This window comes from Ictidomys tridecemlineatus, chromosome 6 (assembly GCF_052094955.1).
Source record: "Ictidomys tridecemlineatus isolate mIctTri1 chromosome 6, mIctTri1.hap1, whole genome shotgun sequence".
Taxonomy (NCBI): Eukaryota; Metazoa; Chordata; class Mammalia; order Rodentia; family Sciuridae; genus Ictidomys; species Ictidomys tridecemlineatus.
In genome coordinates this window covers 56,781,626-56,797,181 of record NC_135482.1, presented here as the reverse complement: position 1 = coordinate 56,797,181, position 15,556 = coordinate 56,781,626, and the positions used below count along the sequence as shown (strand labels likewise).

The window sequence follows — 15,556 nt, the reverse complement described above, 5'->3', positions numbered from 1 at the left end:
CCCATCCTAATACACATTCTCTCCCCAATATATGTGTCAGAACATGATGAAGGGCCCAGACTAAAGGGAAGAGAAATACACAGAGCCTTTTGAATCTATCAAATGTGGTTTTTATTCAACTGACAAGCACTTTTCTACAGCTGCACTTGTGGAACATCACATGGCAAAAACAGATTTTTTCTCTAGACTTTTTTTTTCCTTTTTAAACCTTATTAAAAATGAGATTGGTCCTAAAAATATAGAAAGAAATAAATTTAAATTCACAAAAAACTGTACATTATCAAAAAGTCACTAAAACACCACATTTGGTTATATAAAAAGTCAGTCCCTTTTGTTGTAAAAGGAACATGGAAACTTGGTGAAGATGGTGTGGTTTCTTGCTGTTACCAGACTGATAGGGGAGGGGAAACAAAGGGGCAGGGGGGTGGGTTGTCTTTTTATTTTAACCTGCCTTCCCTACCAAATACTCTTGACCATAGAGAAAATCCACCTAGCTCAAGGGGCAGTGAAGATGAGGAAAGAAAAGTAAGAAATGGCCCCTTTGATCACACCCTATCCCCATCCCTCCTTCAGCCCCTATTTTTCAAACTATTCTCGGACCCCACCCCATCTTAAGAGTGCCTGGTCCCTAGGAAAAGAGATGGAACTGGGAGAGGAACACAAGCAAGAACAAATGAGACTTCACTCCCCCTATCCACCTCACCTCCAATGAAATTAATCTAGTATTTTATGCCAGGGGAAAACTGCCATGGGAAAAAAGGAGCCCCCAACTATAACAGTTCCAAATGTCTAACACAAAGTTTGTTACAGCGCAGTTATTTAGATAAAATATAAATATTTATGCATAATATAAAGTCAATTCAAATATTCTTCAATCCACCTCTTATTTAAAAGCAAAAAAAAATCTCAAATAAAATTAAATTTTGAGGTTTATCTGACAGAAAAGGCGACTTTAGAAATAGGCTATGGGGGAGAAGGGAAGTTAAAGGAATAAGAAAGGGGCTGCCCTAGGACCTACACTGCCCCCCACCCCCATCAGTGGCTCTTCAGTGCTGCCAGAAGTACAAGGAATGCTCCACTTCACCTGGCACCTTCCACCCAATGGAACATTTCTTGGATGCCTCAGCTCTCTGCTTAGGCCAGCCAGCAGCCACCTCCCCAGTGCAAGTACCCGTAATCTCTGATGGGAGGGGCTCTGCTGAGCAGGAAAGCAGGGGGCCAGAGGCCCATGGCTATAGCTTGGAGTTAGCAGCTTTCCTCTCACATGTTGGGGGCTTAACTTAGGCATAGTCACATGAAGGGCAGTGGTGGACCCAGAACCCCTCCTGTGCTCCAGGGTCTCTGCTGCTGGGGAAGGGGTCCTGGGGGATGAAGTAGATGAAGGAAAGCACAACTAAACCCACAGATGCTCATGGGATTAGAAAAGATCCAGTTCTACCACCCTTCCTGTAAAAGCTTAAGACCTGAAGCTACTGAGAGGAGAGGGAGTTCCTGCCGAAAGATTGCACAGTTTGAAGAGGCTGGAACAGAAATGACCAGGAGAGAGAGAGAGAGAGACAGCCATGTCCCCAGAGAAATTGTTCCTGTGGTTACCCAAGGACAAAAAGGTGATGGTATGAAACAATGGGCAAGGTGGGAATAAAAACAGATACTTGGGGAAATTGGATCCCATCAGACAAAACAGGGTCACAATCATAGCTCGCATGTAAGCATTCACTCTCACGCACACATTCACACAAAACACCTCTCTCCCCCTCTCTCTGAGGCCAGCCAATTGCTACCTGGCCTCCATCTTGGAGGTGCACCCAAACTCAGCAGTAGTTGTCCCTGAGGAGTTCCCAAGAGGGAGGTTTGGGAAGCAGATGGATGGGGAAGTTGGCTGGAAGGCCCAGGGTGCCTACCTGCCCTCTCCCCAACCACTGAGTTTCAGAAAAGGCTGGAAACTCAGCATATGAGGAGCATCCAACATTTTAGAAGGGATAGCTATTGGCAGGAAGATGAGGACAGAGAAAGACAGGGACCTCTGAACTTTTTTTTTCCTTTGGGGGGGGGGGGAAGATTTGGGACAAAAGGAGGGAGGAACCCGTACACGATAGTTTTACATTATTGGATGAGAAAAATCTGGAAAAATGTGAGGGGAAAGAAAAAGTTGAGAGAAAGAAGCAGGGAAGGGACTGAACATGGAAGCAGCATGTTCAGGGCCCGGTGTCCGGCTCGACACACTTGGGAGTTAAGTCCACTTTACTGGCCGTCACTGCGGGTCCGCACACAGTACAGAGTGTTTCTCAGTTTCACACATTCACTAGAACTATTGCTATTGTTAAATAACCCCAGAATGCTGGGGCATGTACAGGGAAGGAGAGGAAGCTCGGAGAAGGAAGTAAGGACTTCTTTCCCTCTCCCCATATTTAATTAGGAAATAAAACAGAAAGGAAAATTATTTTCTTCTTTCTTTTTTGGCTTTCAGTCCAGAAGAACCTCATCTCTGCACCTCTTATTAGAGGAGCAAGAGGAGGAAGGGAGAAAAAGACTAGGGATATGAGGATGTGGTTTGCTGCCAAGGGCAGGGTCAAAAATCAGGGTTATATCTGACTTGAGTCTGGACCCAGGGCAGCATCAGCAGGTGAGAATGGCAGGTTTTTTTTGTTTGGAAAGTGGGGGGGAAATGCCACAAGGTGACTCCCAACCTCCCTTGCCTCACAGATTGGCCTGTTTGCCCTGATAAAATTCTTCCCAGCGGCTCTCGAAGAAGCGGCGCATGATGTGCCCAGCCTTGCCCACTTCAGAGTCATCCTCATTGAAGGTTTGGCAGTTGTCAAAGACCAAGAGGGCATCAGCTGCAAACTCCTCTGAGCTGGTATACCTGGCAGGGACAGAGGTGTAAGCTGAGTAAGAGTTGCAGAGTAAGGAAAAGCTAGGGGAGCTGCCAATGTCTACTTACCCTCCTCTGAGCAGGCGCTCCCGCATGGTAGAAAAATCCATTGGGTTCTTGATGATGCGTCGGTACCCACTCACCAAACGTGGGTTCACAGGCTCCAGGAAAGGCCAGGCTGCATCATGGGACTCCATCTCCATCAGGATAATCCTATCAGTTCAGGGACAGTGATGGTTCTATATCCAGAAGTGGACATACACTGACCCCTTCCAGCCCTCTCCTCTGGCCCAGAAATCCCTCAACTCACTCGCAAAATGTGAGATCACTGTGATGGTTCCGCATTGAGAGTCTCCGCCGCTTAGAGGGAGACAGTCCTTCTTCTGAGTACCGAGGCATTGCTGGGCTTTCTCGGCCCCTCGACAATACCCGGCGTCGGCGGCTATCACCTTCTGGGAAGTTAAGTGAATAACTACTTTTCCGCTTCTGGCCTCGCTTTGGGAAACCAGGCTTCTGAGTGAATTCTTCCTCTACTTGCTGAGGACAGAAAAAGGTGAGATGATCAATGGATAGGGGTACACTCCACTTGTCCTCCAGTTCATTAAGATCCCTACCTAAGTGTGACTGAAGCTTCAAAATACATAAGCCAGGATACAAACTTACTCACATAACCCAGTAAGCAGGGGTAAAAGTTATAATTACTCCTATTTTATAGAGTAAGAGTCAATAGAATTTAATAAGGATTAGAACCCAGGTCTCCTAACACCCTGTCAGGGAGCTCATTTCAAGGAAAGCCTCAGGGCAAATAAGGATTGGTAGTAAATGGGATAAATAAGAAAATCTCAGCCAGGCATGGTGGTGCACACCTGTAATCTCTGGCTCAGGAGGCTGTAGGCAGGAGGATTGCAAGTTCAAAGCCAGCCTCAGCAAATTAGCAAGGCCCTAAGCAACTCAGTGAGACCCTGTCTGTCTCTAAATAAAATATAAAACAGGGTTTGGGATCTGGCTTAGTGGTTGAGTGCCCCTGAGTTCAATCCCTGCCCTCCTGCCACCAAAAGAAAATATCCAATTTAGATGGATGGGAGTGGGAATCAGAGAGCAGAAGCCTCACCTGGGCCAGACAGACAGCACAGAACCAGTCTCCTTCTGGGACAGCCTCCATCTTGGGCCGATGGCAGTAAATGTGGCAGCCACGGTCACACCCATCACAAAGCAGAAGAAACTCATCGTTGTCACCCTTCCGACAGACTAGACAGGTCTGGACCAAGGTAGTGAGGAGAGAGAGTGAGCCCTCAAGCCTCTGCATACCAGTAACCCCACCCACTCTGGGCAGCTGTCTGCTCAGCCTTTCTAGACTTTTCTAGTCTCTTACCACTTTGTTGACAGACTTCTCCCAAGCAATGGACCTTTCCAGCTGGCCCACACACAAGCACACCTGTGCTGCACTCCGGCATCGCTCAAGTGTCTGGCGCCAGACACGAACTCGAGGAGTGATTTCATAAGATCTGAAGGGAGAAAGTGATGCTCTCTGAAGGAAAAGTAGGATCCACTAAAGACGGGGGTACTTATATCCCTTTTATCCTCCAAACCAAGAAAAGTGGAGTGGGAATTACTCACATCTCTGTAGTGGTGCCTTCAGGAGCACCATTGGGTGTGCTGAGCAAGGCCTTCTCTAGTACCACTTCATGAGCTGGCCAGAGAGGCTCCCGCAGGTACCGCCGCTCCACATTCTGTTCCAGGGCAGCCAGTCGCATAACAGCCAGGTCCAGAGGGTTGGTACTCTTACGTTGAGGTGCCAGTCCTTCCCTGCCCCGACCTCTCCAGGTAATATCTTCCTGGGAGTCAGGGAGATGCTCACAGTAGGTCAAGTCTTCCCGAGTAGAGTCTGGGCTAGGACATGTCCAACCCTTCAGTAGGAAAGAGGAATAAAACTCATTATGAAGGAAGAAATTTAGGGATAGAAAGCAAAAACAAAAAATATGACCCACTTAAGCTCACGGTAGGTCATTTGTGAAGTGGGACCAGAGGGTTCTTCCTCACAGGGCACAAGGGATTGATGTCCTTCCTTAAACAACTCCCAAGCCAATACCAATCCCAGTATACCCGAATCTGCAGATCGGACAGGATAACTCGCTGTTCCAGTTCCTCTACCCATTGAAGCACAGCTAGGTCTGTTTCATATGTCTTCTCTTTGGAGGACCAACTCATAATCCCTTCTTGAAAGGCAGGTAGCTGAGTAGGCTCAAAGATGGGATCTAAGGAGGGAGAGGCAGAGGCAGAGGCCCAGGCCCATCAAGCTGTAACCACAGCAGCAGCTCAACATTTACCATTTACACTGAGTTCGGGTCAAGGTGCCTACTCACCAGTTGAGGGTCGTAAGCAAACTTCCTGCAAGAAGTCCCTGTGCTTGTTAAGGTGTTTGTGAAGTGCCTTTTCCCGGATGCCTCGGGGGTGCAGGGCCTTGAGCATGGCATCCAATGTCTCAGGATCTTGGATCCACCACCAGCCTGAGCACATCTCTGTGAGCAGAGGAGATTTACTGACAAGGATAGGACGTGAGGGAGCCCACTATGAATCACACTGGTCACCTCTCTTACCCCAATTCCACCTAATATCACTCACCAGGAGGGACAGGCTGGGCTGTCAACTGGGTTAGGTAACGCTGTTCTATCTGTTTGAAAAATTTGCTGGGAGGTCTCCCTCTCCGTTTTGGCTGTCCCAGCCCCATGGGACTCTGTGGTGTTTCTCCGGGTTCTCCTGTTCGTCTCTTAGGGGCCACCCCAGGCAAGGGGGTGGAAGAGAATTGCACTGGTGAAGAAGGATTGGTAGTACTGGGTCTATTCATCTGTGAAAAAGTTGAGACATAAGGCGATGAGAATATTCTCACATTTACAGGTTCCCTCAATTTCAGACAACAGCCCCTCAGCCAGGCAATGAAGCCTATGGCAAGATGAAGCCAAGTATATAATAATTCTGGCTACTTACTGGCTTGGAAGAGGCAGGCAACTGAGGGGAAGGAGCAGGCTGGTCCTCAGAAACTGCAGGGGGTGGTGTAGGGGCAGCATTACAGGGCATCTGGGCTGAGAAGTTAAACCAGGGTGCTTGAGGGTCAGGACCGGATTCTGCTTCATCGGGCTCTGGATCCTCCAGGGGTTGAGGTGGGGCTGGGTCTAGTTTTCCTGGGCTGCTGTCAGGTGTAAGGACTGAGCTGCTCAACAGGGAACAGTGGCTCTGAGTCTGGCTCAGCCAAGATAGGAAGGCTGACTGACTGAGGTCATGCTGGCTCTGACCCAGAGACAAATGGGAACCTTCCGGCTCCAGGAACCCATTATGGGACTGAGGATGAGACTGAAGCTGGGGTTGGGCAGGAGACTGAAGCTGAGGATGGGGCTGAGCCTCTGGATGAAGCTGGGCCTGGGGCTGTTCTAAATCCTGTCCCTTGACAGGGGATTTAAGTTGCCTAGGTTGCATTGACCCAGGCTTAGTTTTTCGAGGTCGGCCTCGGGCCCGAGCAGGAGAACTGGCGGAGCTGTTAGAACCAGCTAACTCCCTCTTCACAAAGAAGAGAGCAGGGTGGGGTGCTGGATGGGATGCAACCTTTAAGGAGTCAGTTTCCTGCTTCATCATATCTTCAGGAACTGTAAAGAGAAGTAAAGAGCATAAGACATAACACTGAAAACATAATGGGAAAGAAGCAGGCTTCTATATCCTATCAGCATAGGATACATACTTTTTTCCCCAAATTGGACTAGTCCTAGTGTCCCTTTTTTGAGATTTCACTGGCAGAAGCTTACATGCCAATGAACATAGTATCTGGGGAAGACTGTATGATCTAAGTGATCATTAGCAGCATAATCATAAACTTAAATTTATTAAGAACCAACTATATGTTAAGCATTTATTTTTTTGTGCTGGGGACTGAGCTATCCCTAGACCTGTTAAGCACCTTTCTAATAGGAAGCATTAACTCATTTAAATCCTTTCATTGCTTTGTGAAAAAACACATACTATTAATATCTCCAGTTTACAGATGAAGGAACTGAAGCACACAGCTGATAAGTGGCCAAGCAGGTAGGTAGGTAGTCTTACTCCAGGGCCTGTGCTCTTAACCACTATGCTATACTGACTCTCATAAAATGAAAGCAGTTCCAGACCACAAGGTAGAAAAAAAGGAACAATTTAACTTTTGTTAGGATTCAGAACTCAGGCTTCCACAGACACTCCTACCTAAGTTCCCCTCTGTTCCTTCCACGAAGATACCAGCCAAATATGGCAACACCCAATAGCGGCGTCTGTAACGATCTTGACCCAAGGAGACTGCTCGAAGCATCTGGGATGAGTGAAGCAGCTTTTTGCGAAAGAAGAGCTGACGCTGGGTAGACAGCAGAAAAATGAAGATGAATAAAAAACACATTTCCAGAGCAACAGTGGCGAATTCATTAGTATATGGGAGAATGGCAATGGCTCTCTGTTTTCCTAAAGAATTTTGACACCATCTGGGCCCAGCTCAGAAGATGACCAATTCTTGCCAAGCCCATGCCTCCAACTCTTGGGAGGTTAGAAGCACAGTACCTTACTGAGTTTTTCTATCTGACGCTCTAACTCTGGGATGCTAGATGCTATAGCATCAACCTGGAAGGAAATAAGTGGATATTGAGAAAAAGGAAATTAATCAGTATCAAGAAAGAAAACATCTACTTTCTATCCTCTACTTTCCTTGTTCTCTTTTTAAAAATCATTTTCTTATCCAGTACCTCTCCATCTCTTCGACCTCTGCGGCCATGAATAGCTGCTATAGTCTCCTCCTCTTCCTCTTCTTCCATGCCACTGGTTTCCTCCATGATTCGAGAACTGCGCCGCCGTCCCAGGCCTTCCTCTGGCCCTTCCATTTCTACTTCAGGTCGCCCAGTTCGTTTGGCCAGAGCAGTTTTCAGTCTTGAAACAGATGGAGAGAATGTGTGAAATTGTGATGAAGAACAATGCCACAAAAGGAACACCCAGAATCTAAATCGTCCTGAAACCTGGTTAAGATCCCAAGTCCAGGGAAGGGGCTAATGTCACCAAATTCTAGGCAAAAGTCCTGGCTATCCATCACCCTTTCCCACTCTCTCTGAGCTCTACCCTGTCTTATCCCTACCTCCGAAGTCGGCCTTCAACAATCCATTTGTTTTTCCTGTAGCTGGACATACTCTCCAGAGTCTTGTCAATCTCACTGCAGGGAAATAGGGAATGTAATTTTGAGGTAGAAATGGCAGCACAGGAAAAGAGAAGGCAGACTTAAGGATAAAGGGGCTGCAAGGAGTTTCAGCCTAGAACCTAGAATGGATGAATGGCAAAGGAAGGCTTAAATTTTCCTAGTCAAAACATCTTCAGAGCTTGGCAGGGATAGACATCACCCCAGAAACTTCTACATGACTGAACTCCTCCCTCATCCCATTCTGATACAAGGCATAAGATAACCACCCCCACCGCCAGCCCCTCACTTGATGATGAGGGTGGAGCCATTGAGCTCATGCACGAGGAAGGCCAGGACAGCAGCCTTCTGTTGGGGTGGCTGGGCCTGAAAAGGCTGGGTGCGCAGGCTGTCACAGAAGGCTGGCTCTACTCCATATGCCATGAGGAAGCAACGCAGAATCTCAGACACATTGTCTCTTGTCAGTGGGATCTCAGACACCTTCTCCCCCAAGATCTTTAGGGACTGTTTGGAGGAGAACATAATGGGAATGAGGAAAACAAGGGTAACAACTCAAACTGGGTGTACCTAGAATTTGGGGTTAAGATTAAACAAGAAAGCTGGACGTGGTGGTGCACATCTATAATCCCAGCAGTTTGGGAGAATGAGTCATGAGGATCACAGTTCAAAGCTAGCCTCAGTAATTTGGCAGGACCTGAAGCAATTTAGCAAGACACTGTCTCAAAAAAAAAATTAAAAAACTAAAGGGCTGGGGATGTTGCTCAGTGGTTAAGTGCCCCAGGTTCAGTTCCTAGCAACAAAAATACATAATAAATGAGTTGGACAAGAGGAAAAGAATGTAAGTTGAGAGACCACAAAAGAAAAGTATAAAATTCAAAAACAAAACAACAACATACGAAAGAAAGGGAATAAAATAAAGGAAATGTACAAAGTAAAGCCAGAAACATCAGGAAAGGAAAAAAAAAAAAAGGAAAACAGAAAGAGGAAGAAGTTACATCCTCTTCACTTCCCATCACTTTAGGGAGGGGCTTATAAGCATTCTGAAAGAGAAAGCAAAACTGACACAAAGCCTGTCTTCAAGCCTGTCTCAAGCCTTCCCAGCACGCTTAGGAAAGAAGCTCACCTGACAGTAGGAAGGCAAGCCAGGATCATAAAGTGCAGCCTTTAGGAGCCGCACCAGCAGGTCTTGCACTTTGTCCAAGCTGTCACCTTGACACAGGAGTCCCTCTTGCAGGACTCCAAGGCTAGGCACATCTTTGGTAGGGTCAAAGCCCAGCACCTTGCCGAAGCTGTGCAGGAACTCCACGATGGTCAAGCAATCTGAGAAGGCCCTACTGGGCAGTGTCAAACCAGGAATGCGTGTGAAGTCAGGCAGGGGCTGGAGGGGTAAAAGTGGTAGGGAGTCCTGTTAGACTAATCAGAAGGCAAAAATATGGAAGTCCATGAGGTCTTTTCTTTTATAGAAATGTCCTCACAACTGGCCCCTCCATGACCCAGGAACTATTACTATCCCCACACTACCTGGTGGTCAGCCAGACACATATCCTCTGTGGGCTTCTTCATTTCCTCCAAGATCTTCTGCTGCCTCTGCCGTTCCTCTAGACGCCTTTGTGTGGCCAGGGTCTTATCTGCTTTACAGGCTGGCTTGGCTTTGGCTACCTCCTCCTTTATTTTTACCTTCTCTTTTTTTTCCCTCTTCATTTTTTCCTTCATTTTTTCCTGCTTTGTCTTTATCTTTTCCTTCTCAGCCTACCCACCCAAGGGAGAGAAGAACCAAGAGTGCCGTAAAAATACCAGTCACCACCCTTCTGTGATGCCATTCTGGTGGCTTCAAAATTAGACTTGGTGATTGTGTACATGCACTTACCTTGAATTTCTTCTTAGCATCCTTCTGCTTTAAGCTCTTGGTATCTTGTTTCCGTTTGTTTCTGGCCTGTAAACCATAAGGGAAGTCATTTCTCCTCAAACTCTGAAAGCATCTCTGCTTGGGCTAGGATTCAAAAACAGATAAGGGTGCTGGGGAGGAGAGATGAGAGATGGGATGATGAGGGTTTGGCAATGGATCAACCCTGGAGATGCCCACATATTCTTGAATAACGCCGAATTCCCTAAATCAAGCCAAGGAAACTCAGGGTAACAAATGTGTGTTGCTACATAGGGGGTGACAGATGTGGAAAGAGAAAAAAAAGATGAAGGGAGTTATAAGAAAAGTTAGCAACTAATGCCCCTCACCTGCCCTTGTACAAGAGTCTGACATTCTCCCCGTTGTACCTTCTGCCTCATCTTCTTTTTGCTTTTATTCATCTTTGCTTTATCCTCCTCATTCAGTGTTTCTATAAAGGTAAAGAGAAGAATGAAATGAGCGAGGTGAAGAGACAGGTCCCTAGTATCCAGTGCAGCACATAATTGTTTGTCACAAACAATTCTACTGAAGAATATATATTTTACGTATACATAATAATAAATATGGGGAGAGACACCTGCCATGGTGATGGCACAAAGAACTCAAATGGCATTCCCTGTGTAGAAAGAGCAGCCCCTGGCTCCAATTAGACTGTTGTGGCAACAGTCCAGTTAAGGGAGAAGAGGCCACCATAGCAGCATAGCCTTGCAACCTATCTCTCTCAGGCTACCCGACAAGGGCAGAGACATACAGACTGATTTTAGTGCAGAGAAAGCTGAGAGAGAAAGAAAACAAAATGCCAAACTGCCAGGAAAAGATCATGGCAATTGGCAGCATTGATTAACCAAGAGTATACCAGAAAAAAAAGGGCAAATAAGGGACTCTTCAATAGTCAGATCAGCACTGACACAGATATTGCTTATGTCCAACAACAATGTGTTGCTCTATTAAAAAAACAAAACTGAATTTATTCCTTTTTAGAAGACGGAATACTTAAGTATAATTCTGCAAACAGTGTATTTCATAATAGATATTTCTGACATAATAGTACCTATCCTTTTTTTTCTTATGTAGAAACAATCATTCATCTACATGGCAACCTTCTGTATTACAGGCAGATAACTACTTAAGGTGTCCATTTGTTTTTGTTTTTTTGCAGTGCTGGAGATTGAACCTGGGGTCTTATGCATGCCAGGCAAGTGCTCATCTACTGAGCCACATCCCTAGCCCAAGACTTCTATTTAAATATGAGATTTGTTCTAGGTCATACAGTTAGAAGATGGCAGAATTCTGAATAGGAATTAGAAAACTATTTTTTCCACCTTCTTCACACTATACCAGGGTAAATGAAATATTTACTGAAAAAATTAGATATTTCCCTACTTGTATATCTCACTAAAATAGTGTCAATTATATTTAGAATTCAGATGTAAATTCTGAACCTCCATGACAACGGAAACGAGCAAGGTAAGAGGTGTATAACCAACATAAGAAAGGACCTGAAAGATGGGTAAAAAACAAAGTCCTCTCCTCTAGCTTATAGAGCTACATCTGGCTAGAGCCCAAAGCTTCAGTGATTAGAATTCAAGGAAGAAGTGGCTGGAATAGATGTACCCCAAGTGTTGGGACCCTGACACTGTCTTCTAAGGAGAAGCTGAGTCAGATTTATTCTGTCCAAAAGTCAGTCATGCACCTGGGGAAACTCAGATATTAGCAATTCAACAACATCTGTATACCTCAGAGAGGGAAAAGATACCAAGGTAAGAGATACCACCATACCTTGGGCCTCCGGTTTCTTTAGGAAGCGGTTGTCTGTCTTATTCAATAGCTCTGGAATTTTGACCTTGGGAGGCCGACCTCGGCCCCGTTTCACCTTGGGGACTTCCTTAGTTTTGGCTTTCTCATTGTTTCGAGGTCGACCCCTTTTGCCAGTAATTGCCTGAATCCTGGATGGAATCTCCTCTGCTGAGAGTTGTACCCACTGCAATCCCTAAGGTAGCAAGGAAGACTATGTCACAATGGGAGAGAAAGGCCCCCAGAACCTCCAAACGCCATAAGAGGAAGCTGTAGATTGTCTACTCTTTCTCAAGGGCAAAACCATATTTAACCCTTTTGCCAGCACCTCTGGTGTGTCTCTCTCTTCAAAGAAATCTCCAACAGGCATCCGGGGACTGAAGCTGAAGTGCTCCCGGCGGACACTGTGTACCACGTTTCGGCTCAGGTACTAGGAGGAGGAAGTAAAGCAACAGTAATGAGATTATAGCCCTACGCATGTCTTTGGCCAGCAAAGGCACAAGCAGAATAGGCCCCAAAGCAGACAGTGCTCTTATTTTGTCACAGGGCCCAAAGAAATGAGCTTCTACTTTAGAAACACTTGCAAAAGCTACATTACCTTGATTACTTCTGGAAATTGTTTCATTCTCTTCCCACAGGGGCCATAATACCAGGTTTCCCCCTGCCATCGATGGCTGCCTTTCTTGATGCGCACCTCTCTCCTCCACCTGCCAGAGAAGCACATGGGCCCTGCCACCAGGTCACACCCCTACCCACTCCCATGCCACCCAGGAGTCAAGCCCACTGAGCAGATGGCCCACCCGCATCTGTCTCATTAGTACTGCATGCAGATGCAAAAGCAGCATGAGACACAAGCTTAACTAGAAGACAGGCTTGAGTTCCAGGAAATACCTTAGAGCATTCAGGAGGAAAGCAATACACTAAATTGTTCAAGCCCAAAAAGACCTATATCCCTCATTTTTACAAAGTCAGTGATATGAGCAGCCAGAAAACCCTCCCTGAAGCAATTCAGGGCAATTACTAAGTTTCCAGTAAAAGAGGACAAAGACCTAAGGAAATAAAGGCAGACTACAGAGGGTGGGGAGGCAAGCAGAAGAGTAAATTTGCAGCGGACTCCATGAAATGACTCAGTAGGCCAGGCTTTAGTTAGAACTCTCTGTTCTAAGTAAGAGTATTGTTAAGACCAAACCTTATCTTTCTCTCAAACTTTTAAGCAGAACTCATACTTAGTGACCACAAGTAGCCTTACAGGGGTTGGGCGGGGGGGGGGGGGGGGGGGGGGGAAGAGATCCAGCAAGACAGTTATTTCCACAAGGCCCTTGGTGTCAGCAGCCTTGCTCATTTAGAGATAACAATATGATAAGAGAAAAAGGTCCAATAATCCACTCCTGTCTAACTCATTCCTCCCCCACTTCAGATGAAGAGAGGAACTCCCCTCTTCCTAGAGTCATGCATTCAACTTGTCAAGGTCAATGCACATAGCTATCTAGAGCATTTACCCATGCTGGAGGGGAAGACGAACTTCTTCTGGGGTGGCAATACGTCTCCTGAGAATATCACCTTTGGAAGAAGATAGGAGATACCTGAGTTAAAGAGTTTAGGCAAAATACTGAAAACAGGCTAGTAGGGAAAGGCTGAATACATCATAGGACATAAACTTTTCTAGAAAAAGCCAGAGGTACAACAGAATCTGGACGCTCACCACTTCCAGAAGTAGTGACTCCCCCAGTAATCTCTTCCAGGTCAGCAGAAGCCTCAGGGAAGCTGCTGACATCCTTATTTGCTGGGGAAGCTGTTGGGAAGGCAGCTGCTGGGGACGTTACAGGGGAAGCTTTGGGGGAGGTCACTGAAGTTGTCAAAGAAACTTCTGAAGAGACTGCTGGGAGGGCTACTGAAGAAGTTGAAGAGACTGTTGGGAAGACTATTGGAGAGACAAGTGGAGAGGCTGGAGAAACTGCTGGGGAGACTTCTGGAGAGATATCTGGGGAGGCTGCTGGAGAAACTGCCAGGGAGATTGCTGGGGAAGCTGTTGGCAAGGCTGCTGGTGAGGCTCCTGGATGCAGCTGAATAGTGGATGACTGGTCAGGGGTTGGCTGGGAAAGGGGTGGTGGGAAGTCTGAAGCCTGAGTCTCCATTTCTTCCTGTTCAGCATCACTGCCATTATTCAGGTCAAAGCTGTTATCTAGAAACCATAGGAAAAATGGCACCAAAGCCAAAGAGGGTTATTTCAAGGGCTCTTCCCTAGGGTTGGGAAAAGAAAGTAGCTTTGGTTTTCCTCCCCAACCATTCATGAGGATTAAAGGCAAAACTGCTGCCCCTGCTGTCACTGTATGAAAAGATATCTTTTACATCTGGAGCTAGGAAGGCCTATCTAGTCTTCTTTCCCTGCAAACTCCAAGTCAAAAATTCCTCTGAACAGAAGACACAGGTCAGAGTGTCCTGTGTCCTTTTTTAGTCCCACCACACACTATCCCATAACCTCCTCAATTCCCTACAAATTTGTTCTTACAGAATTCCTATTCCTAAGGTTCTAATTATAGGACTTATTCCCTCACTTTTTTGCAGGCCAAGAACTTTTTTTGTCCCATCTCTCCTCACTTACCTTGCAGGACAGATTCCCCTAAAACAGGTGGAGAGTTGGGGCTGGCAAAGATTGAAGTTGATGTTTGACTATCATCTGCCAGAAGACTGAAGGCAGTAGCATTGTTGAGGGAAGGGCAATCAAGGGCAGAGATCACAGGGCTATCCTCAAGAGGTAGCTTGTCTTCTGCACCCATCAGCTCTGTGTCATCTATACCATAAAGTCCTCCACTCACTGGCTCTATTTATATGGTAAAAAAAAAAAAAAAAAAAAAAATCAGAAAGCAGGACACTGAGGAAAAATCTGCAATCAAGATTTCACTGAGAAGTACTGGCCTGAAAATATCCAATTCTAGTTTACAGTGTGAAGATTTTTTAAAAATATTTTTTTAGATATAGTTGACACAATACTATCTATCTATCTATCTATCTATCTATCTATCTATCTATCTATCTATCTATCTATCTGGCTGAGGATCAAGCCCAGGGCCTCACATGTGGTAGGCGAGCACTCTACTGCTGAGCCACAACCCGATCCAAGATTTTTTTTTTAATATTTATTTTTTAGTTGTAGTTGGACACAATATCTTTATTTTATTTATTTATTTTTATGTGATACTAAGGATTGAACCCAGGGCTTCACACACACTAGGCAAGCGCTCTACCGCTGAGCCCCGACCCCAGCTCCAGTGTGAAGATTTTAACGTTAAGTCAGGGGATATTTATGGCACTCTGAAAGAGTAGTCATGAAACTATAGAGAATACAGTTTGGAGGTAAAAAATTAAGGAAGAGGTATTGATCATGTATCCACTCACAAATCCTTGCAAAATTTTAGCATTTATCATAAATTATACTACAACGGGGGTAAAAAGTTATTGTTCATTGGCAAATGTTTTCTTTTTCTTTTTTTTTTTTTTGTGGTACTGTGGATTGAACCCAGGGCCTTTGCATGTGAGATAAGCACTCTACCAACTGAGCTATATATCCCTAGCCCAGCAAATGTTTTCTTTATAGTTACAACCAATAGCCCAAATAGCCCAAGTGTGTGGTAGTTAAGTTCCTATTAAACAAATTATTAGAGCCCAGGGCTCTTGGCCAAATGGAACACTGGGAAAGAACATGGGAAATGAACCAAATCAGTTCAGAGTGCAACTGGCTGAGCTAGGTCAGTGTAACTGTGGTTTGCCAAAGGATTATCCAGGGGCACCAACA

General features: G+C 45.7%; 2 protein-coding genes across 8 annotated transcripts in view; one reads left to right on the top strand and one right to left on the bottom strand.

Annotated features, from left to right (window-relative positions):
• Rbms2 (RNA binding motif single stranded interacting protein 2) overlaps positions 1–15,556 on the top strand; it is an 89,008-nt gene that overhangs the window by 72,737 nt on the left and 715 nt on the right. The window lies entirely within an intron of this gene.
• Baz2a (bromodomain adjacent to zinc finger domain 2A) overlaps positions 88–15,556 on the bottom strand; it is a 34,099-nt gene continuing 18,630 nt past the window's right edge. For 5 of the 7 annotated variants that reach the window (XM_005335644.5, XM_021733503.3, XM_040280459.2 and 2 more), the window contains 25 exons: positions 14,366–14,584; positions 13,466–13,945; positions 13,263–13,323; positions 12,362–12,470; positions 12,092–12,193; positions 11,749–11,959; positions 10,299–10,399; positions 9,934–9,999; positions 9,588–9,815; positions 9,190–9,444; positions 8,356–8,570; positions 8,010–8,084; positions 7,627–7,807; positions 7,445–7,504; positions 7,100–7,244; positions 5,858–6,510; positions 5,495–5,717; positions 5,236–5,391; positions 4,976–5,127; positions 4,490–4,779; positions 4,245–4,377; positions 3,984–4,130; positions 3,183–3,409; positions 2,942–3,085; positions 88–2,863 (listed from right to left, as the gene is read on the bottom strand). In XM_005335644.5, coding sequence (XP_005335701.1) covers positions 2,698–2,863; positions 2,942–3,085; positions 3,183–3,409; positions 3,984–4,130; positions 4,245–4,377; positions 4,490–4,779; positions 4,976–5,127; positions 5,236–5,391; positions 5,495–5,717; positions 5,858–6,510; positions 7,100–7,244; positions 7,445–7,504; positions 7,627–7,807; positions 8,010–8,084; positions 8,356–8,570; positions 9,190–9,444; positions 9,588–9,815; positions 9,934–9,999; positions 10,299–10,399; positions 11,749–11,959; positions 12,092–12,193; positions 12,362–12,470; positions 13,263–13,323; positions 13,466–13,945; positions 14,366–14,584 — 4,799 coding nt within the window. In that variant the 3' untranslated portion in view covers positions 88–2,697. The remainder of the gene's footprint in view (positions 2,864–2,941; positions 3,086–3,182; positions 3,410–3,983; positions 4,131–4,244; positions 4,378–4,489; positions 4,780–4,975; positions 5,128–5,235; positions 5,392–5,494; positions 5,718–5,857; positions 6,511–7,099; positions 7,245–7,444; positions 7,505–7,626; positions 7,808–8,009; positions 8,085–8,355; positions 8,571–9,189; positions 9,445–9,587; positions 9,816–9,933; positions 10,000–10,298; positions 10,400–11,748; positions 11,960–12,091; positions 12,194–12,361; positions 12,471–13,262; positions 13,324–13,465; positions 13,946–14,365; positions 14,585–15,556) is intronic. The other 2 variants (XM_078053290.1, XM_078053291.1) reach the window with 2 other exon arrangements.